The following is a 24,577-nucleotide window of genomic DNA, read 5'->3' as shown; positions in this document are numbered from 1 at the left end:
TAGAACACCTTAAACTCCTGCAGATGTTTGACACCCAATCAAGTTGGTTCTCTCTGACATACTGGATGGGGAGGTGAAAGAAGATATAACATGTTTGCATCATATAGAATGGCACTGAGAATGAAGATTTGCATTCTCTCTACAATCCACATGCATGAAACAAAGTTCTGAGAGCCACAACATTATTTTCTGACATTACTAATTGAATTCTCAGTTTTTGCAGGGATAGGTCACTATTTTTGGAACACATATAAATAGATCCATCATAGGACTACTCTTCCACTTAATACATAGGGCTCCTGAAACATTGTTTAGCTATATAAATTGAGTTCTGCCATGGTTAATCTTACTCTCTAATGATCAACTTAGTATTGCAAGATAAATATACAAGCTAAGAAAATAGTCTTTCTATTTATAGAGATAATATTGCATATATTAACCTTCTCCAGACTCCCTATTAATATGAACATAACAACATAATGGGTTGTTTTTTATAAATAATATACACACATACATAGAGAGAGAGAGAGAGAGAGAGAGAGAGAGAGAGAGAGAGAGAGAGACTCTACAACTTTGCTTAGCTTATACTATCTATTTGCTAAATTGCTACCCAACAAAATACCAACAAGCTTGGATCAGGGTGAAGCCCAAGTCATGGAGAAGGAAGCCTAATAACTAAGGAGAAGTTGAGCAAACCAAAGACCACAATTCTCTAAATCTTGGAAGATGGAATTGATATTACAACAAAGGAGCCACAAGTCCCTAAATGTGGCCTACAGCACAAGTAGCTGTTCTAAATATCATTGGGGTCAAATATGCCTAAAATAATCTCTCTTTCTATCTTTGATCTGGAAATTCTCACACTATACTGTATTTACCATGGGGTTGTGTTGATGATCAATCCAATCTACATCAGGTTTCTGCAGTAGAACTTCCAATCCCAAACATACCAAACCCAGTGAGAGCATATGCTGAAGCCATGGCCTGTGTGGTACTTGTCCTTGGATAGAACACTTGATGATGAGCACTCCATTGCAATGAATACCTACAGAGAATATGAACATTCTACTCTGTTTTTTATCATTCTTTCTTTCTTCCCCATCACATTTTTTTGGGGTCAAACAAGCTAAATGTAAGTTATTCTATGTGGTCACATCAATCAAAATCTTGACTTTGTACATCAACCAATTAATGAGTTTGGGTAAGGATGAACTCCAAATACTAAACTATGTGAGAGAATAGATAGATTTAAATTGAAGATTTCCTTTCCTCAACCTTTAGTAAGTAAATTTTTATGTTGTAGTATTATTAACTATTGAAAAATAATAAATTCATTTTTTCTCCTTTTGTTAGACAGCTTAAACAATTCATGTTTCAGGGATGCTGATGGACATGTTTTAGACTTTAGAGACCCCCTATCAATCATCACAAACAGTAGTACAATAAAAATGTATTATATTCTTCAAGATGAGATGATGAAGTTGACATTATATGCTCACAACTACCAAATAGTTGGTTGCCTATATGTATATTACATATATGTCATATAGGGAGTTGGCCCACTTTGTAGTGTCGGCTCTTTGGTCCAACAAAGCTTATTATATCAAATTAAAATTATAAATTATGTTTAAAAAAAGGGGAAAAAACAATGAAATGTGTCATGTTTGAAAGTGACACATGCAAATGATTAATTTAAAGGATTAACTAAATGGCAAATCAAGTTAAATTAGGGTTAAGTTAGATGTTGAATATCAGGAGAGAAAGATTAACTAAGATTTACTATGAAATTTGAAAGGGAACAAAATTAAAAAAAAAAGACAATAAGACAAAATAGTTGTTGGCGAAAGGTACAAGTGATAGTTGGATCGACCTAACTTAATTTCGATATGTATTCATAAGAAGTTTTCGAAAGTGATTGAAGAGGGTTGGATATTCCATTTGATTCTCAAATGTGCTTTATTTGATGTTTAAGATAATAATACAATAAAGTATGAGGTGTGAAAAAATAATAATATATCTCAATTACTATGATCTAGTGGGCTTTTAATACTTGATCTAGTTGAAAGAAATATTTCAGGGTTTAGACGAAATATTCCAACCATATGCCTTATTTTTTATTGACAGTGAATATTTCTCTATTAAAATTATATAATCATCCTATAAAAATAAAAAAAAATTATTTTAGTATAATTATATGATGTTAATTAATTAGATGTAATAATTATGAGTTTCTAATAGGAAAGAATGTTTAGTCATCAAAGTGATGTTTCTAATATATCAGTAATCACCATGATTAAATTTATCTTTTAGTAATTACCTCACTCTTTTTTTTTAATCTTCATATTTCTATCTCAATCACAAATCCTCTCTCTCTCTCTCTCGCTCTCTCTCTCTCTCTCTCTCTCTCTCTCTCTCTCTAAATTCAATCTTTCTCTACTACTATTTCCGTACCTGACAAAAAAAATGAGACATATCATGTGACTATTATTAGTATTCAGAGGAGTAGACATGAGATCTGATTCGTAGGGGATGATGTACTCATTCTAACTATTATATCACATTGGAAGTGATTGATCCATAGTGTTTTTTTCCACCATCATCCTTAGTAATATGCAACTTCATTGTGTCCAATAATTCTACCCTTTTCTTAGCATGCCAAATATGAAATATCATATGATCGAATGGAACCCCACGACCAATTATTCTATGTCTTTTGTTGATGGGATCTCCTTCGGACAGAGAAGTACTTGATTTGGGTCAATCGAGATGTGGTAGGCTTCACGATCCAATGAGTTTAATAGGATTCCAATTTGAATCATAATTGAAATCTTGATGACTTATATAATATTTGACATGTTATGAAATTAGAGTAAGATATGAAATATTTATCTTTTTCTAGTTAATGAACCAATAACTTATTAAGATCATCTTATTCTTATAAAATTGTACACAGCACTTAATTCTTGGATTACGTTTAAGGTTTTTTGTAGCTCAATTAGGTCCTCGATTTACTCTAAATTCACGAATAAATCTATAGTGTGGAAAGCTCACTATTATCCACCTCCAAATTATAAATTATATATGAAATATTTATAATGTTGTAACATAATCATGACTAATCCGGTATAATACGATCTTTCAAAATTTTTTATTGTTTTTGAAATCTAATTAGCGGTGTTGTGAATTTTGTTATGTAAAATGCTTGTTTTGTATTGTTATTCTTATTCAATTTGGCTAATATGAATACGTAAAAGTAATTTTCTTATATTGTCACCAACACAAACTATATAGCATTTTTGTTATTCTTATTTATAATTTGATCGATATGAATAGTTAAGGGACATTAATTAGTCTAGTATAATAATAATAATTACCTTGAAGTGAAACTTAATTATCTCTTTTAGTAAGTATTTACTTTTATTTCTTCATATTTTAGTTATCTGATATGTCAAGGATTCAAATTCAATCAAGATCGTGTGTTATAGCTTACGCAAGACTGATGATGGAATGATAAAGATCATATTAGGGGTTCGATTAATGCAAAGATTATGTGAATTAGTAAAAATTTAAAGAATTTAGAAGTGAAAGCATATAATTTTTTCAAATGAGTTAGAGGATGCATTTAGATGCCTTCTTTATAGAGGACTTAGGAATTCATTGAAGATGATAGTTGATTCATGAGATAAAATATTCGATCGTCATCTAATCGTGGAGACCTGAGTTAAATCATCAAATATCAAAATCGTAATATGATGGTTTATGCTGACATGAATAAACATGTGTCGATAATCGCTTGACGTCGAATCATTTAAATCAAATTAGGTTTTTTTAATCTATTATCATTTCCAACCAAATTCCAAAGATAAAAAAACTTTATCGTTTGCATTCCTTTTCACAAAAAATAAAAACACCCATTCCTAAAATATATTTCAAAAATATTTTTACTATTTAAAATTCGATTTTATTTCCCCCAAAAACCACGCACAAATCTTGATTTGTTTAAAGCACGGAGGTCAACTCCACATCTCACAAACACACACACACACACATACAAAAGAATAAGCCATGGGAATTATCTAATGCTTATGGGCATCGACATCATGGTCATGTCATCGAGTGCATGCATTCTCCCATTCCCACCCCCTCTCTATTTATATTCTTAAATAGATTCCCACATGGCTCACGGAGGCCACGCCCCCAGCAAATCTCAGCCGTTCGATGAGCAGGCGAAGTCAAGATCTGACTTCCGCATGATGATCCCTCTAGGAATTTTGCATATTAACCCTTTCTTGTTTAGAAATTTGCCAACTTAGTCCATAACTTTTCAGCAGATATAGTCTTTGACTTATCAGCTGGCACTTCATGTATCTCATGAATTTGATATACGGATCAAAAATATCTACTGATTGTTCATAAATCAAAATATTACTGTGATATTTATTATATATAAATATAAATATAAATATATATATATATAATAAGCTGAAAAATTAAAGAAAGAAATTACTTCGAAATAGTGGGATCCAAATATTAAAAGTTAGAGGATTGTTTCTGTAAATTATCCAACTTCTTCCGTACCCTGTTGTCTCACCTGCCCCGCTTACGCATCTGGTGGGTCCCACTACAAAATATGTTATCCTTTTGAGCAGTTTGTATTTTTAGTTAGTGAGTGCCCCCACGTGTTACTTGCGGGTCCCGCACATCCTACCCGATTGCCGTGCTCCGCCAGGCGGGTCGGCAAGAAGGGTAGAAACCTAGTGCCCGAGCGTAGGCCCCGCTTCAGCCAAGACGGCGTCTCGGCGGCGATGGCTATCTTAAATCCACCGCCAGTGCAAGGATCCAAAAAGAACCAGCGCGCCGCGTTCGCTATAAACTGGAGTTTCTCGTCCGTCTCTCTCTCTCCGAGCTCGCTGCGGATTATTTTGGAGATTCGGAGTGATCCGTTCTGGGCGTAGAAACAGCAGCGGCAGTGGCAGCGGAAGTGGCGACGACGGGCACAAATCCGTCGAACGACAATGGATCAAGAGATTGGTTCGATTCCGCACGATCGGCTGGTCAGACACCTTCCATTCCGTCGACAAATCGTTAGGGGCTTCAATCCCAGAGTTTACTTTTAGTTGTCTGCTGCTTCTTGTTTTCGTGCTCTTCGGTTTCTGTAGCTGTGCTGGTTGGTAATGATGACCACCCTCATTATGGATCTGGAGGTTTCATACTGGATTTGGGATTCTATCTTTAGTTGAAACCCTTCGATTTTATGGTACGAGAACAAAGTAAAAGAAACCAATTTTTGGAATGGTATCCGAGTCGATTGTAAGTTTTGCGTTTCTACTCATTGGTTGTAGATGACCACCTTCCATTCTTTTGACTTTTGATCAATTGGAGTTCAAGATTTAATTTGTAGCTATAGCATTTCTGTTGATTTAATTCCGGGTTGGATGATGTTCGACTTGTATGAGATTTCTCTCCGTCATGGCTAATCTCTATTTATGACTTTGGAAGACAGAGGATTGTTTTCATATTGAAAGAGTGGGGAATTAAACATACTTATCTGATAGATGTATGCTATTTTGTTTTTATAGAAAGTGATCGCATAGGAAGTTTTCATTTGCCAGTTACAGGATAGTTGAAGAAGGAATACATCAAAAGCATGTTTGCTTGTATGTCATTAGATTTTCTGTCAACCAATTTACTTTACTCGAGGCGTGCTATTAGGTTCAGTGCAAATATCTTTTTTCTTTTTTTCACTGATAGAATTGTTTGATGAATGTTGATCATTATTTGTGTTTGTAGGTTAATTGGAAGAGTGATTACAAACGTCTGCTTCTTTTAGCATATCAGAGTTTTGGAGTCGTATATGGAGACTTGAGTACCTCTCCCATCTATGTATATGCAAGTTGTTTTGCAGGAAGGCTGAACAATTATCGAGATGAGCAGACAGTATTTGGTGTATTTTCCTTGATATTCTGGACATTCACCCTAATCCCATTGCTTAAATATGTGATGATAGTCTTAGGTGCTGATGATAACGGTGAAGGTCAGACTCTTGATAATGTAGCCTTCTCTTTCTCTTTTGTATTTCCTTTTTCCCACCTTTGTCACTCATAATAATGGAACTGCTCATAGGTGGAACATTTGCTTTGTACTCATTGCTCTGCAGACATGCAAAGCTTAGCTTACTTCCTAATCAGCAAGCAGCTGATGAGGAGCTTTCCACATATTATAGAGCTGGTTACATTCCTCAAATTTCTATTTACTCTCCATTAAAAAGGTTTTTGGAGAAGCACAAAAGACTGCGTACATGCTTACTTCTTATTGTTCTGTTTGGTGCGTGCATGGTGATAGGAGATGGGGTTCTTACGCCAGCAATTTCTGGTATACTGCCATATGTAATTATGTAACCCTTCTTTTTAGGGAATGAAAATTTGGTCTTTATTTCTTAAAACTCTTTGTTTTTCGTCTCCATCTCATTCTCAAAATAAATTTTGCTATGTTGCAGTTCTCTCATCAATTTCTGGATTGCAAGTTCGTGCCAAAAAATTGGTTGATGGTATGTGTTGTTTATTCTTTGGCCTTTCTTTTATATATGAAAATGTCATGGTTCTCTTATTTCTCATCTCTTTATTATGATGGAAATGCATTTCAACTGCCTGGTTTTAAAATTTGATTTTCAAGGGTTTTAATCTCATTGATCCTTAGCCAACCTTAGTCTTAATACAGTAGCAGAAAAATATTTTAATAGATGCAATTGTTTGGGCCGATGCCCACTAGCTTTGGTTGTTAAAGCAACCAAGCCCCTTTTAAGCGATTACTGGTTTGGATTCCCTATATATATATATATATATATATATATATATGGGTTAAGATTAATTTTAGCTCTTGTGGTTTTGGTCATAGACCACTTAAGCCTTTATGGTTTACTTATGTTTAAAATAACCATTATATAGATGCAATTGTTTGGGCCGATGCCCACTAGCTTTGGTTGTTAAAGCAACCAAGCCCCTTTTAAGCGATTACTGGTTTGGATTCCCTATATATATATATATATATATATATATATATATATATATATATATATATATATATATATATATATATATATATATATATATATATATATGGGTTAAGATTAATTTTAGCTCTTGTGGTTTTGGTCATAGACCACTTAAGCCTTTATGGTTTACTTATGTTTAAAATAACCATTATATTTTTAAAAACATAGCATATAAGTTCCTCCCGTCAAGCTTGAGTTTATATACGTTAGAGTCTGCTTATGTAACATGTTGACTCACAATAAATCATTAATATAGTGATATATGTAATTTAAGTTAAAAAAAAGTTTATCCTGTCGAGGAAGAGGAAACAACAGACATAGGCGGAGAGGTAGAGGTAGGAGAGGTTAAAGGTGAAGGTGAGGGAGAGCTGGACCACAATGTTGTAGGCATGACGGGTGGAGGCGTATGAGAGGACAAAGTAGGAGGCGATGGGGACGAAGACGCCCAGGAGGAGGAAGAGGGACTAGGAGACCATTGCATGCCTAGCGTCAAACTAATCAACACATCCACCTGAGGCAAGACCGGAAGCTCCTGAACTTGTCGTCAGCGCGGGAGAGACTGCGTGCGTCCGAAGCCCTACTAGGCAACAGCGGCTCGGTGCTGCTATCGATGGTTACTTCCACGAAGATGCCTCCTCCCGCCATTGATGGTGGTCTCAATTTGTTTTCAAAAATATATGTTATTATATTAATAGTTTATTGTAAGTTAGGATGTCACGTAAGTAGACTATAACGTCTGTTAACTCAGACTTGACAAAGGGGCTTATATACTATATTTTTGAAAATGTAGGGATTATTTTATACACGAGCAAAACCATAAGGGCTTAAATGATCTATAACCAAAACCACATGGGCTAAAATGGATATTTTTTTAAACTTAAATTACATGTGTCATTATATTAATAGTTTATTATGAGTCAACATGCCACATAAGCAAACTCTAATGTCTGTTAACTCAGACTTGATGGGAGGGGCTTATATGTTACGTTTTTTAAAATTTAAGAGTTATTTTAGACACGAGCAAACTATAAGGGATTATCTTCTCTGTTTGATGAAGGTTGTGTAGCAAAAATTTAATAGTTTTTTGTGTAGCCTAAGTTGTTTGATGAAGGTTGGAGAATTATCTTCTCTGTTCACTTGCCTATTTGATCAATGGGCTAGGTCCACAGGTCCACAGGTGTTATTGCTTTAGAAAGAAAGCATTAGTTCTTGGTTTGAACCATAATACACAAACTTGGCATAAATCTATCTTTTAATATGGTTCTGTATTTATGGGAATTTGATCTAGAAAGAAATCTCTTTTTTATTCCCAGTTATAAGGTGACTTTTTGAAAAGAAAGGTACAGGACCATTTGACAGGGAACTTGAGTCCAATTTTTTGTAGTAACACTTCACTATACACACACACACATATGCATTCATGTCTGAAAAATGTATTGCATTCATATACATGCACATGATTCTTATTTGGAGCACTAATGAAAGTGTTAAGAGTGCATCTTTAATGCTTACTTTCTCTAACTTAGGGGAAGTAAACTTCCTAGAGATATGTCAAATTAGAACAGTAACTTTATAACTGAAATAATGAGAAAGAGGAGATCTCTACTTAGCTGAAATTGGTTGCTATTGATTGGCTTTACAAAAAATGTTGATGTTGCATTAGGTGGAGCTGAAATTATGCTAGCAAGACTAGTAGTCAAAGTGTGATCATGACTAGTCTAGTCATGATTAAGTTTAACTTAATTCTAACACCACGAGATAGTGCATGCAACATCAATATGTAGGGAACTCAGTTGAGCGTCTATGCCTCATTGAACACATCAAGTAGTATTGTGGGCTTTGCTATTTAGTTGCTCGTTAAATCTACCAAATAAACGTATCAAAATAAGTTAAATAATTATTATGAGAAAGTTCAGATATCATGTTACTTCGCTTTTTATTTATTTTTTTAATTATTTTCTATGCATTGTCATAGCATATGAAGTGCCACTGCTTATTTGATGATCCATGATGGTCAAAATCTAGTCATCGGAACAAAAATTTGCTCCTAGTTGGTCTTGCAACTTGCATGAGACACCACTTGTATTACTAGGATGCCTCTCAACAATGGCAACCCAGTGCACAAGATTTCCACTAGTAGAGGGTCTTGGGAGGGTCAATATATGTAATCATATCCGTACAAAACACAAATAGAGAGGCTGCTTCCACAACTTAAATTTTGGTCACTAGATGCAAATGAGCATCTTTACCATGAGACTAAGGCCCACTCTTTGGCATGCCTTTCATACGATAGCGGGCAGTCGTAGTGCCAATTTGCTTCCTATGAATGTTGCCATGTAAAAGAATTTCTCAACTTTGATAAGCCAGCTTGGGTTTTGCTAAACATGGGACATTATTCTTTGCCTCTTAGCAAAAAATGTTGATGTACAGTTGCAATGTCTATTGTGGCTTAGGCTAAAAGTTGGAAACAATATTATGTTGCTCCCCTTGGTAATCACATGATGAAATGACAAGAATTTTGACTGACAGTGACATTACCAAATATCTCTGGCTCTGTTGTGGTTGTATAGTAGATGGTCATGCCTCTTAAGCGGATCTGGTAATGCTTGAGATGGTTGATAACCATAGATTTCTATTGTAAGCAAAGCCAATATAGTAGAGTTGGTTTAGCCATCATGTAAAGGCGACAAGGTTTGATGGCAACTCCCAATATTGGCTTAATTTGCTATGGAAGCAGTGGTGCTGGCAATTGTTCTACTTCATACTGCAGCAATCAGGTCAATTTAATAGGCGAATTTCCTTATGCAACTCCAAGCCTGCCATCTAGAACTTCTTGCTTAAGTATGTTTTCTTAAATCATCTAGAAGGTTATTTGAAACTTGAATTTGCATTAGTTTCTACATTTTCACTACATTGTATATCACAATATTTGATCTTCTGTCTAACATAGGTGAGGTGGTAATCATTTCCTGTGTTGTGCTGGTTGGACTCTTTGCCTTGCAGCACAAGGGAACTCAGAGGGTGGCCTTCATGTTTGCTCCTGTTGTTATCATTTGGCTCTTGTTCATTGCTGCAATTGGCTTGTACAATACAATTTATTGGAACCCCAGAATAATCCATGCTCTTTCTCCACATTACATTGTCAAGTTTTTTGAGCACACAGGAAAAGATGGTTGGATTTCCCTTGGGGGAATACTTCTTTCAGTTACAGGTTGATATCAGAGCTTATGCTGCCTTCTCTTTTGTGAATGTTCTTCTTCAGTTTAGCTAGTATATAGCAATCTATTTCTAAGTTGGAGTGATTTACAGGTACTGAAGCTATGTTTGCAGATCTTGGACACTTCAATGAGACATCCATCAGGGTATGTGTTCCAAATATCTCATTATATATTTGTGATAATTCTTGTTTCAAGAATGAATATTCAGATAAAGCTGAAATTTTTAAATGAATTGCCGATAGTACACTAGAAGCAATATGAAACTCTTGGAATAAATGAATTGTCAATATTTGCTACTCTCCAAAGTCAGGTTTCAGACTTTGACCATGTTCAAGAAATCTGTCTTTGATTAACCTGTAGGTATGGTAAGGAGAACTATATTTGATATTCGTATGTATCACTCTTTTGCTTATCTCTGAGAATGTGTGATATATGTAAATCAATTGAATAATTTAATAAGTTTGATTATAATATTCTCCTTGATATGCTTCTTAAAATTACATAATTCATATTAAAGCTGATCTCAATTTTCTCTTTTTAAAAACATTGCAAGTGAATCATAAATGTGGTCTGTTCAGATAAGTTTCTAGTTCAATTGACTAACCTTATTATTGGAAAGTGTACCGATCGTTTTACAGTCCCTGCAACCTTTTTCTATCAACTGTATTCTCTCTTGTATATGTAACATCTATCAGCGATATCATATGTAAACATTAGGTTGGCGTGTTATGCTTTATTCAGATCAAGTAATTTAGGACATTTGGTATCTTGGTTGTGAGATGAACAGAATTCAATGAGGGAGCTTGGACATCTACTATAAGACATTACATCTCAATGCTGCTTATGATGCTTGTTTTAAAGTGTGTGTCAACCATAATATGTTACATCTTAATGCTGCTTGTGATACTTATACTAAAGGAAGAGAAAATCTTCTATTCAAAGTTTCAAACAACACACAAGAATTGGCAAATTAGTTCTCTAAAGAAAGATTACTTTCAGAGATCTATGCACAAACATTGAAGTCCCTGACACCTTGTAGTTTAAACTGATTGATGATGCTGTAATTATACACTAGAACTATTTTGACAATGTTTTCATCATGTTTACTTCATGCTAGTTATGTTTTCCAAGGCCACCTTTCTATTCAGTCATACATTCTTAACCACTTTGGCTTAGTATTGATCATTTACTACATTGCCATGGTAGTGGAATGACTATGGTGGCAACATCTGTCCAAGCTAGAAATTCAGCTGGAAATTTTATTTAATTTGCTATAAGAATTATCTCATCGATATTCACATGAGATGTCCATATGGCAATTTACTGCCCTTAACAGTCATTTGCTATCCCATTATTATTACAAAACCAATTAAAATGAAAGTCTATCATTTTAAAAGTGAGGTTTAAGTTTTAGGTAAAATAGTAGCTATTCTCGTCCTGTTATGCACCATATGATATCACAACTAAATAAGCACAAAACTCTATCTTCTGATTCGTCCAACTCTTTTACTTTGCCACCAGCTTTCTCACATTAAAAAAATTAAATTGTAGTTAAAGAACAATCGTGTAGTTATTCTGTCCCGTTATGCACCATATGATGCACCATAATTGTTGAAGCAGCTCAAAATTCCATTCTTCCTGATTCATCCAACTAGCAGGGTTTTTTACTTGGCAACAAGCTTTTGCACATACGACGACAAATTATAAGTAACCTATGTCAGTACAGACCATTTTTTGTGACTAACTTTATTGGGAACATAAATAAACCATACAAACAGATAAACAATAATACAAGTTCCTATACTCCTTTAAGTGTTCGCACTCAACATGGGGCTTAGTTCCTATACTCATTGGAACAACTCTAAATGATGTAAAATGTGAAAATGTGACTATTCTACTCCTTTAGCCGTAAGTGGAAGGGTCTCATATGTTTATGCACTCTTGCTTCACTTTCTCTTTAGAGACAATTACAACTATTCCCACTCTTATTTTTCTCATGTTTCTCCCATTTCCACCTCTTTTTTCTGTTAAATAACTTCAATATTACTTCACTCAATTGTCTCATAAAAGGTCTTCTAGAAGGTTTTAGGGCAAGGACTTTTCAGGGGGAAAAATTGGCCATAGAATGTTTGCTCCAGTAGATCATTGTATACTGGAATTTCGTTATTTTGTGGCCCGTGTAATTGAAAGCTTCTACCTACAAATTCTGACTTGCCACTGTGTTTTATCTTAAATTTCTCATGTCATTGATACCTTCAATCTCCATGGAACTTTTTATGCAGATAGCATTTGTTGGTCTGATTTATCCATGTTTAGTACTGCAATACATGGGGCAAGCAGCATTTCTTTCTAAAAATATACACGATGTATCTAGCAGCTTTTTCGAATCTATACCACGTAAGTTTTCACGCATTGGGATTGCTACTCTAAAAAATGCCCAAAGATGAACATTTACTTGAATTCTTTTATATTATTTTTTTGCAGAATCAGTTTTTTGGCCTGTTTTTGTGATCTCGTCTCTTGCTGCTATAGTCGCTAGTCAATCTGTCATCTCTGCTACTTTCTCCATTGTGAAGCAATGTCATTCGTTGGGATGCTTTCCACGTGTCAAAATTGTCCATACATCAAGATGGATCCACGGCCGGATATATATACCTGAAATAAACTGGATCCTTATGGTTCTTTGTCTTTCTGTCACACTTGGTTTTCGTGACACAACCATAATTGGAAATGCTTACGGTAAGGTTGTTTCCTTCACTGATCAGCATGATAGACATGCCAAATGTCAGGTCTGATTTTATCTATTCTGAAATTTCTATTGGCTCCAGGGATCTTCATTGCATGTCATTCTATATATAGTCATAGTTAGGTTTGATGGTACATGCTTGGAATCTGTATTATAACCACAATCTTACTTGTGGGTCTCTGTCATCCATGTTTTTACTTCAATGTGTTTGCAGTTATAACCAATATTGGTTGTTGATCATCTTTATATTATCTGCTAAGCAGGATTGTACTTTTATCTTTGATTTCAGGTATAGCAAGCATGACTGTGATGTTTATTACCACATGGCTGATGGCATTAGTTATTATCTTTGTGTGGCAAAACAGTGTCAAATTTGCCCTTCTATTTCTCATTTTCTTTGGGTCTATCGAGGGTGCCTATCTTTCCTCTTCTCTCATTAAGTTTCCTCAGGGAGGATGGGTGCCTTTTGTGCTCTCCTTTATCTTCATGGTCATCATGTATGTCTGGCACTATGGCACTCACGAAAAGTACCTTTTTAACCTACAAAACAAGGTCTCAATGAAATGGATTCTCACTCTTGGCCCCAGCCTTGGGATTGTTCGTGTCCCAGGAATGGGATTTATTTACACAGAGCTAGCTACTGGTGTGCCATCTATCTTCTCCCATTTTGTGACCAACCTTCCTGCTTTCCATCAAGTTCTTGTCTTTGTCTGCATGAAATCAGTACCGGTCCCATATATTCCACCAGATGAACAATACCTCATAGGACGGATTGGCCCCAGAACCTACAGAATGTATAGGTGCATCATAAGATATGGCTACAAAGATGTGCAGAAAGTTGAAGACAACTTTGAGAATCAATTGATATTGAGCATTGCCAAGTTCATTCAGATGGAAGGTGAGGGGTCATCCACTGGAAGTTATGATTCATCTCCAGAAGGAAGAATGGTCGTCATACGAACTACTGACACATCTGGTACTAGGTTGGTGACAAGGGATGCTGATGAGAGTGAATGTAATTCTACCCCTATCAGGAGCAGCAAATCCGTAACGCTGCAAAGTTTGCAGTCCCTATATGAGGAAGAATCACCTCATGTTAGTCATCGTCATCGGGTGCAAATCGAGTTGTCTGAAACAGAAGATATTAACTGTGAGGTTAAAGAAGAATTAATGGCACTGTTGGAAGCTAAGCAAGCAGGAGTTGCCTATATAATGGGTCATTCTTATGTAAAGGCCAGGAAGACATCATCTTTCATGAAAAAAATTGCCATTGATGTTGCCTACTCTTTCCTCCGTAAGAATTGCAGGGGTCCTGCAGTGGCTTTGAATATTCCTCACATAAGCCTCATTGAAGTGGGGATGATCTACCATGTTTAGTAAGTTCATTTTTATACATAATATGTATATGTTCTCAGTGTCAAAGAGGAAGTCAGAGAAGCAAAAGTTTTGCTGCAATATATGAAAATTTTAGCCATTCACTACCTATTTGGCTTAAGTCTGCCTGTACTAGTTCTTGGTGTAATATAAGCAGTTGTTAGAACATGTTGTGTCATATCTTGTGGTATACTACTTTCTACAGGATGCAGTTCCAGCTGGATCTTATCGCTATCAAACATTGTGACCGACATCATTGCAATTAAATGCAAAGATACAGCTTACCTCATTTGTGGTAATAGCCTAGAGGAAGTTGATCAGTGTAGGACATAAGCTTCCTTAAGTTGACAATAATTGCATTGTCTCTCTCTAGTTGAGATTTGTAATGTCATTTTTATTTAGACTGGGAAAACAATTAATGTTCCCTTTATTTTCTTTTCTTCATCTCCTTATTGCTTTAAACAGTTATTGAAGTGTTGCATTGTATGAGACATCATTCAAGTAACATATAAGTGGATTGCAGATTAAGATGTGAAGTGTATGTGAACGCATACACATGGAATGGTGGATGGCAGAGGAATTTGCAGATCCAATGTCCTTTGTATCTGACACTGCAAAATCTGAAGTGCTGCAGCAAAAGAATTAGTTTGTCTGATATCAATGATTGAACCAATCATCAGTCATTTGAAGTTGATGGTAAATTCTGAAATGGCTTACCTAACAAAAGATAGCTGTCAAGAGCTTCTGTAGGAAGTTTATTAGTTTTTATTATCTACAAAAACCACATGTTACAGTGAGCAAAATCTTCATAATGGATTAGTGACTGATGGCTTTTTCTTGGTGACTTGCAGCTTGATAAGGCTTATCCCTTCATGCATGGAATGCAGAATGGCTGCTATCTGCAAGCAAGCCACTACTTTGCTGTGTTAATGGTGTAATGCTTAATGGTATGACCTCTCCCCTTTCACAGAGATCATGTAATCTTCCTGACTACATGTAAATATACATATCTTGTTTGTGTAGTTACATGATCTCTTCTGTCACAGAAGAAAAATTATCTATCCTATCAATGTAAGGTGGTCATATTTATCTCAACATTTCTTTTTTCTTGTTATAATATTTATATATATCCTATATTTAGGTTTTAATTTTATAATCCCTTCAAATATTTTTGACTTTTCATATATGTCAATCTTGTTGAAATGCATATAATAAACTAAATTCAACTACCGTCGATCGTGGTTATAAATAAAATTTTAAAATATTAAAATTTACCAAATATTCTGTTTATTATTTTCTCCAATTATTTAATCCATCGTGGTTCCCCACATTTTCCAAATGAGTATTATTGTAAATTTGGTTTCTGATGTTATTATGCTGACTGTTAATTATCTAAGTTCTTTGCAATGGTATATGTAAGTTTATTAATTTATAATAAAATATATTTTTGACATTAATTAAAATAAAAAAATTATATAAATTTACGACATTCCTTTCACATGATTCATAAATATATTCTGAATATTAATTAAAAGAGAAAATTATATAAATTTACATGGAATATACCAAAAACTCGATAAAAAAAGTTCATGGAAAAAAATCAAATTCTTTGCTATATAAGAAAAAAAAAATTTTCAAACACTTACACACTTTCTTACATAAACTTTATAGAACTCTTCTCTCGATTCTCTCTATATCTATTAGAGAAAATCTTATAAGTACTCAATCTTAATGCCATTCGTGAGATTCAAAATATAGCAAGTAATAAAATGATTCGAGGAGTTGAAAATAAGCATAGAGATTCTTCGATAGGCTAACCTTTCAAGTTATTATTAAACCCATGGATAGGCAAGAGACAACTCGGTGAACCGAAAACAAAACATACTAGTAATCAAAGAAAAAAGAAAGCAAAAGCAATTCCTACCAGCGAAATGGGAGTATCAATACACTACCATTCATTAAATACTTAATTCTGTATTAGAATTTTTAATCATAATCATAATCCTACAATTAGTTTGAATCTAACTTTAAATCAAATTAATACTTATAAATCATTAATCTCAAATTAATAATAATAATAATAATGTATCTATGAAATCCTGTAAATCAACTCAACATCCGATATTGGACGGCTTCACATTTTAGGGTCATATAAAATCAACCATAGCTTTGAGTCGATGTCAAACTGATCGACATGGTCCCTAAATTCCACCTCTAGTTGCAAATATTAGGCCAACAAATCCAAAAAACAAAAGAAGAACATTCATTAGCTATATATATTCATTCATTCCTAGTCCAATTTGCAGTACGCCCACCCTCCATCTATTCTCTCTTCTTACTTTCTCAATCAATCATACTTCTTCCTGATTGATTGATCTTTCAGTTTAACTCCATAGTTTTCCACCCAAAAACGGCCTAACAAATGAAGTCTTTCCTTCTTTCCGCTTTACTTATACCCAAGTCATCAATTGCTTTCCTCCTCCTCCTCCTCCTCCTTCTTTGGTTTCTCCTACGACTCGATAGAAAAGGATCGAAGCAAAGGTTCATTTCGTTTCTTTGGTCTTGTTTCTCTTCATACATAGCATTCGATCTGTGCTCATCGTATGGGAAATATACATACATATATATAGTAGAATCGATCGTAGATAGAGAGAGATACAAGTGTTGGTATGATTTAGAGAAAGACATAGAGAACATTACGATTAAGAGAAAAGAACCGTCAGGTGATCGACATTACCTCGGAGTTGTTGACATCTTGAACGATGTTTCTTGTCGTCGATGGTGTCTTTACGTTTCATCAGTCTGACCTTCCATGAGACTTCTTGAATCAGACTCCGCTTTCTGTAGTCGTCTTTCTTTTTGGTTTGAGGACATGTCAAAGATACCGTGTCGCTTCTTCTCTTTTGGCTTTCTTCGAGCAAGGCGTTTAATTGATTTCCTTTGGACTTGCTCGTTCGCTGGACACAGTGCGCATGGAAACTAATTCCAACCACGCTGCTGCTGCTGTTGAAGATGAAGAAGAAGCTTCACGCGCCGTCCCTCCATCGACGGCGAAGACAAGAGCCACAAGCTGGTCGGACCTGCTTGACGATCCCCTCGGCAACATCTCCGCCCGCCTGCCCCTCATAGACTACTTGAGCTTTCGCGGCGTCTGCAAGAACTGGCGGCTCTTCCCATCGGGTTGCTCCCACATCGCCGAGTTCTCCAAGGAGCGCCCGTGGATGTTGCTCTACGATGTCGGCGTCGACGGCGGTAACAAGTGCTACTTGTACGATCACCTTCATCCAAAATGCTGCGAGATGTCGTTGCCGCACCTCCGGGGCGCAACGTGCATGGAATCCAAGGACGGATGGCTGCTGGCCACCCGGGAGAGGGAGCTGTTCTTCTTCAACCCCTTCTCCACACAGGTCATCAACCTAGTGATGTACCCGGATAGGAAGAGCTCCCACCGACTGTTCACATTCACGGAGCCTCCGACCTCTCCGGACTGCGTGGTGTTTGCAGTGCACCGCCTCGGCGCCTCGGTGGTGGAGATCGGCCGGTTCAGTGTGGGCGACGACATGTGGGAGAGGGTGTTGGTGGAGGACGTGCGGCCTCCTATCGAGACGCTGGATGGCATCGACCACCGGCGACAGTGCGCCGCTTCCTACGACCGCCTCGATATCAACGAATCGGTCGACTTCGTCAGCTCGAATTTAGTGTTCTCGTTCAGCTTCGAGGATTTCTTGCTGCGCCATCGACATCTGAATCATGATCGGGAGATACCCGACTCCACTTTCCTCGACGAATTTGTGAATCTTCATCGTGAAGACTGGCTGCGGAGGTCCGGACAGAAGCGCATCTCCGTGTCGTTTTGCTCGCTGCAGATGATGGTCGACGACGTCGTGGATTTTTTCCCCTTCGTTTGTGAGTACGCGGCCGATGGCACGACGACGACCGACGCAACCAAATCCATGAAAGCGGCGTGGTTGGAGCCTCGATTCCCATCACGCGGTTGATTCGATCGGTGTAGCAGTGGATTTCATTCATGATTTCTTACTGAGACCTGCAGCTTCGTCATCAGGATGCGGTGTGATGTTTTTGGAATTGGACGGATGCTTGATCATCATGGACTTGTAGGGAATCGGACTGCACTGGTCAAAGAACCATGCATGAGTATCATAACACCAAAATCATGATTCAAGATGGCTGCCATGCTCTCATCTTTCAAAAGTAGAAGATATCAGGCAGGGATCAATCACAAAGGAGTCAAAAAGTGTAGATCAATGTTAATTCTTCGACATAGGAACACGAGAGGCATGACAGCATGTAGAAGCCTGGAATTTGACCTAAGTTCTAGATTTCTGCCTTTGTGCAGCTGATCTCCAAAGAACTAAAACACAGTTCCAACGAAAAGGAAGTGTCATTCATGAATACTTTCCTTTTCAGTCTGTTACATAACATGTTGAAATCAAGATTCAAGTTGCATACAGAAGATGCTATGACAGTATACGATGAACTGTGCTAATATCTTGGCACATTTATTCTTACTGAAAGGCTATTAACGTGGACCGACGACATATGAATGTAACATGAATACCATATGCAAGCAAATGAAGGTTGAATGAAAATTCACAACTAACTGAAAGATTCATTCTAAATCCAAATGTTCTTATACCACTATGCATTTATTCTTACAAGCAAGCAGCAGGAGGTTTTTCCATGACCACAAGTACATGTGAGTCCATTGGTGCTGCTTGGAATGATAACGCTAGATACAGGGTTACCAAGTTAAGGAATTGCTTGAGCACAACTGTGGGGATATCTTGCTTGAGTTGCATATCAGTAACCTGCGTCACAGAGAACTGTAATGCAAGAAGATGTCGAAGCTTGGATTCTAAACTAGTGCAGAAATCTGAGCCATGAAACACATTATCCTTTTTCACGAGGAAAAGATTTATAAAAAAGTTTTCATAGAAAATAGCAGACAGATCAAAAATTGATGCTTAATTGACTGAAGAAGGAAGAGTTGGGGGGGGGGGGGGGGGGGGGAGGGGTTTGGGGTTTGTTGGCCAGATATCAAGAAAAGACAAAAGTGTAAGGCTTAGGATTTTGCTATGACATCTTCAGATATGCCATAGCTTATTTCACAAGAGGGTCGGTCTAGGAGGATTGTATAAACAAGGTCATGAAAGCTAAAAACCGGGAGGAGGCTGGATGAGATGAGCAATTTGGAGGAGTTACAAAATTTTGACCGGACAAAAAAGAAACAAATAATATATTGTGCCTCCAACACCAATGAATAATGAGTTGGAATTAGAGGCTTAGTACATACTTGGAAATGACTATAAAGGGAGATCTGCTTTTCTCAGCTTGAACTTGAGATTTCACCACCGGGTGCAATGAAACCACCACTACTCGACGTAGGGGTTTGATGCCGGATAAACAAGTGGGGAAGGTAACCCGTATTAGAAAATAATGTACCGATAGAACCACTAGATGTGCTCCCGAATGACATTTTGCTAGAGAAAGATTCCTTACTGGAACTGAATTCAGGTTGTAGCTCTGAGGATGATGAGGATGGGGCGAAGGTAGCAACAGATAATCCAATAGGGTAGGGAGAAACTGGCATGTCAAAGAGTGAAGATGCAGAAGGACTACAGCTCAGAGTTCCCATTGGATGATCGAATTTGCATGTTGTCCCAAACTTGCACATTCCGTGTTGTGCATAGTAATTGCAAAGTTGAGCCCCCTGTCACAAGTATTTGATCAGAAACACAAGAATACTCCAAAAGAATGTGAAAATTTTAAAAAATAATTATGAACAAAAATATAGCTATCATCAACAAATGGATATGCCTACTTCCTGTCAGCAGAAAAATGAATCGTAGAAAAAGATCAAAGAATTGCAGAGCTAAGAAACTATTAAAAGATTCATACGACTTCATTGATCTTACAACTTCCTACATGGTTTTCGAGCTAGAAACTATATAATAAGATTCCGAAGGCTTGAAGAGCATTTGTTTATTGGAAACAAGGCTTCACTCAAAAACTACAGAAATCATCAATCTGGAGTAATAAATAACATGGAAATTTTGGTAACTTAACAATTGGCTCAAGTTTCTCAATTCCTGAACTACACAAATTCAAATGACCACCATATCTTTATACAACCAAGATATGATCCATAAAATATATTTTTGTCCTTGCATTGATAGGTAGGAAGATTTGCTATCTAATTTTACCACAAAACAGGAAATAGTCTTATAGAACCAACTATATCAGTGACTGGTTTTTTCAAAATAAGCAGATGAGAAGATTGCCAATAAGAAGTCTTCTCAATTTATTGAAAAATTCAAATTTATAGTGAAAGAAATTCTTCTCTTTGCCAAGGATGGCCAAGTAATTAAAAGAGAACCATGAATACTACAGCAATAGCTGTTTTCAAGCAAAGATTACCAAAACACAAACCTGAATATCTGTTGGTGAAACAGCTTAAATATTGTGCTGCCCATCCGATTTCAACGATCCTAGACATATTTTAAAAAAAAATCTGCAAAGTATCTTCCCATTTCTCACAGCCAACACCGAAAATTAAAGATTTAAAGATTGTAATAGGATAAAATTTTCATCTGTTATTTGGTGACGAAAGTTAAATTTATTTTTCACCAGGATTGTTACCTTCCAGTGTTTTCATTATGTAAAATTGTAAATCTTAATTCTCAGGTATAATCAGACTTAAAATTGTCTATATCGAAAAATAATTGGTTTTTTCATTGATCCCACCAAGAGAAATATAAGCAGGAACCGTATTAGCATTTAATATAAAAGGTTATTTTGTAAAAAATCCAAAACGTTTGTTCTATCATGTGCTTTATACTACTTATAGGCCTCAAATACAACATTTTTCCATGCAATACAAAGTAATTTAAGTCTTAACTTGTACAACTTCAAATATTTGGCAAAACCAAATGCAGTTTTTGCTTTAGAATGTGTGTCCTACTTACAGACTTAGATATGCCCTGGTTAAGCTCAATGGAGGACAGTGGCAGCCCAATACAGTTGGGAAATGTGCATCAAGTTTTCAAAAACTAGAAATGGCATATAGAATCGGATCATTTTTCTCTTTATGACAGATAATGACAGGTGGTAGAGAAGCATACCGGACGAAGTGGGAGGCCAAGGGGGCTAAGAACACAGTTTCCCTTTGATATGCTCCAGTCTGGAGGATGATGATATTTACATGTAGCTCCAAATTTGCAGTCTCCTGTCCTCATGTAGAATTGGCACTCTGGTTGGCCAGGTCTCTCTGGAAACTTATCTCCTCTAAGACTAGCATTTGAAGGGCCGACCGAAGAGGATACTGGTGTGAGAGGCCCAGGGTAAGCAGGCATCGAAGGAAATGGCTGGTTTGGTAACCCATATACTTGTCCAGCTTGAACTGCTTGGTGACCTCCATGAGAAACTACCGAACTCATAGGCACCTGCGTTGCATGTAATAAGACAAAATAAGAAACCTCAGATTTTCCATCCTATCCTCTTGTACTAAAACTTAAGCAACAAGGGTCTCACAAACCGGATAAGGATTCCAGCCCTGAACTGGAACAACTCCTGAAGAGAGCAGCATGGGAGCATAAGGTCCTGGCATATATGAACCAGGGAACACTGAAGGCCTGGTGAACTGCCAAGTAACCATGGGTGGATACTGTTGAGGTGAAGGAATTGACAGAGGCTGCACCGGTGAATAAAATGCAGGTGCAGGCGAGGGCACCAAAGCCTCAGCTTGTTGTGGGTGATGGAATTTACAAGTTGAACCAAACTTACAATGGCCAGTCTTCATGTAATAGGAGCATTCCTTCTCCCCCTAAATTTCCATCATTGGACAGCATGACAAAAACAGAGAATGTTAGAGAAAATATAAATGTGGCAAGTAATTATGGAATAGAGCAATATGAAAAGGTATAGAATAAGAAACTCCAACCGGCCGCAGTGGGTATCCACAGTCATTTAACAAGACCGGAGGGATGGATCCACTTCCTTGCCTGGGGTGGCGATACTTGCAAGTAGCACCAAATTTGCAAGTTCCAGTTTTCATATAATACTGAAAAAGACCATCTTACCATAGTTAAAACAATAGATTTCAATAGCTCCACAAAATCCAATATCCAATATGGTGAATGTTCATAATTAAACTGTAATATTAGATTCGCATTTTAGTATAAGTGCACTTACCCAGTGTTCAGTCGGGCAAAACCAAATTATAAAAATGGGAAGCACGGTACCTCACATACAGGTTGATCCGCTCGCTCCAGATACTCAACAGCCCCGGTCCTTCCAGTTCCAGCCCCAGTTAACTAAAGATGTTTACACTATCATTTAATTCAACATCACAAACCAAATGCTAGTAATATGGTTCACATATATGGATTGTCTTTGGTAAGCCACAAACTGGCTTGCTTACAGGCACAAACTTGCATCATTCTAGACAAGCTACATCTTATTCACCCAATCAAAAAGAAAGCAATATAACAGGAAAAATGATCAGGTATTAAAGAAAAAAAAAAGAGAACAATAACAGAAAAAGGTGCAGGTAACCCTAATAGAATAAATCCCAACCAAAGGTTGATGAAATCCTTACAGCTCCGTGATCACGGGGGTGATTGTAGCGGCACCTCTCGCCGTAGCTGCACGATCCGGTACGCACGTAGTGGGAGCAGTCCGGCTCACCAGGCCTCTCCGGGTAGGAAGAACTGCCCTCGCCCAGTCCCAACCTCCACATGGATTCTACATTAACATCAATACATAATCATCAAGAACTTGCTTCGCCCTTTCTTCTCCCGTTCCACACAATAAACCCTAACAGCAAACTTCCCAGCACCACTGCAGACCCAAAGCAATCGATCGGACCAACAGCGATCCTGCACTACCTTCAAGGGCGGCGTCGGGATCGGGGCGGGGGCCTTTGGCGGCGGAGCCGGGCTCGTTCATCTCCATCGGAGGGTTCGGGAACCTTCCGGAACGTTCTGGAATGGCGAGATCAAGCGAGGACTGAGAGAAACGAAGTGGGTTTGGGCCTTGAGAAAGATCGATTCCGATCGAGATCTTTCTTTCTCTTTCTTCTCTTTTTCCTTTTCGTTCCTTCTTTCCAAGACAGAGATAGAGAGACGATGATGATGATCAGAAACAAACCCCACCCTTCTTCTGTTCTCTTTCTGGATGTGTGTATGCGCATTTATTTGATTTCTTTTACCCTTTTTTTCTTCTCGTCCGTTGTTAGTTCACATACGCGCCAAAGACAGTGGAAGACATCCTCGCGGCAGTGGCCGTATTTTCTTTTATTCATGTTTTTATTTTTATTGTATTGTGAATTCCCAGGAATGCCACACTAAATCCTTCGAAATAACCGGAAAAGCCTGCCCACGGGAGATCGTGTCTGGGGGGTTTCAACGGTGAGATGCACGCCGGCGATTACACGTGTTGAGCGTATAGTTGAAGATGGCGATCACGGGCTACCGACGGAGCTTCAGCGGATCCGACGGGAAAGTGTCGGCAGTGAGGCAGCTAAGGGCCATTTAGTGAGTATAAGGAGCAGAGGGAGTGGCGACCCGATGGTTTTGTGTTGGGAATAGGGGTAAATAGGTAATTAAAGTTCGAGGACATCAGACGGCGTTTCGGACTACGCCACTTTGTGAGGTGGCGTTGGCCTGGCCGCGGAACCGACTTCGTCGGAAGCTGTTCCCTGGCTCGGTCGAGACGGGTGAGTCCGATCGTGCATGAGACAGGAGCGAGACGAACACGACCGGATGATGGAGCATCGACGGCCATGATCAACCCCTCTGAGGACGACGAGATGTTTTCTTTTCTCTGGATACGGAGAAGCGTATAATTAATGAACTTGTAGGGAGTAGGATGCGGGTGACCGGAGACACCCGGTAGCACTAATCCCTGGATCGCCAGGTGTCCAGGTCATAAATAGGGAGAAACCGGTCAATTGGCACACTTGCTTCAATATTAGTGGCAGCAAATAGGGGTCTTGGTCAGCAGAGAATGACACCGTTAGCAGTGTCGTCAATCTGTGGAATGCGAGTAGCCACGATACCATCTAATTCCAATACTAGTGATGTGATGCTATGGACCCAATTGGACTACGTTAGTGCCCATTCTGTTCTCTATTGCTACATTCAATGGATAATTATGCTTGATTGAGAT

General features: G+C 37.5%; 2 protein-coding genes across 5 annotated transcripts; one reads left to right on the top strand and one right to left on the bottom strand.

Moving 5' to 3' along the window:
* Window positions 1-4,777: 4,777 nt before the first annotated feature.
* Window positions 4,778-14,678, top strand: LOC135644572 (potassium transporter 7-like). Of its 4 annotated transcripts, none has more exons than XM_065162262.1 (9): window positions 4,778-5,054; window positions 5,791-6,034; window positions 6,124-6,372; window positions 6,497-6,547; window positions 10,002-10,262; window positions 10,361-10,413; window positions 12,552-12,666; window positions 12,754-13,008; window positions 13,305-14,678. In XM_065162262.1, the coding sequence occupies exons 1-9, from the start codon at window positions 5,016-5,018 to the stop codon at window positions 14,390-14,392; spliced, it is 2,355 nt and encodes a 784-aa protein (XP_065018334.1). In that variant the 5' UTR covers window positions 4,778-5,015; the 3' UTR covers window positions 14,393-14,678. The 4 variants fall into 4 exon arrangements, with proteins under 4 accessions (XP_065018334.1, XP_065018335.1, XP_065018333.1 ...); XM_065162263.1 differs by having other exon boundaries at window positions 4,800-5,084; window positions 6,124-6,386; window positions 10,055-10,262; XM_065162261.1 differs by having other exon boundaries at window positions 4,803-5,084.
* Window positions 14,679-18,993: 4,315 nt separating this feature from the next.
* Window positions 18,994-23,632, bottom strand: LOC103993384 (zinc finger CCCH domain-containing protein 5). The gene is made up of 7 exons (XM_009413420.3): window positions 23,296-23,632; window positions 23,007-23,152; window positions 22,651-22,722; window positions 22,350-22,469; window positions 21,945-22,232; window positions 21,532-21,852; window positions 18,994-20,120 (listed from the first exon to the last, which is right to left on the bottom strand). Exons 1-7 carry the CDS (start codon window positions 23,360-23,362, stop codon window positions 19,737-19,739), a joined length of 1,398 nt encoding a protein of 465 aa, XP_009411695.2. The 5' UTR covers window positions 23,363-23,632; the 3' UTR covers window positions 18,994-19,736.
* Between the last annotated feature and the right edge of the window lie 945 nt (window positions 23,633-24,577).

This window comes from Musa acuminata, chromosome BXJ3-8 (assembly GCF_036884655.1).
Source record: "Musa acuminata AAA Group cultivar baxijiao chromosome BXJ3-8, Cavendish_Baxijiao_AAA, whole genome shotgun sequence".
In the NCBI taxonomy this organism is placed as follows: Eukaryota; Viridiplantae; Streptophyta; class Magnoliopsida; order Zingiberales; family Musaceae; genus Musa; species Musa acuminata.
This window is presented reverse-complemented; position numbering and strand designations above follow the sequence as displayed.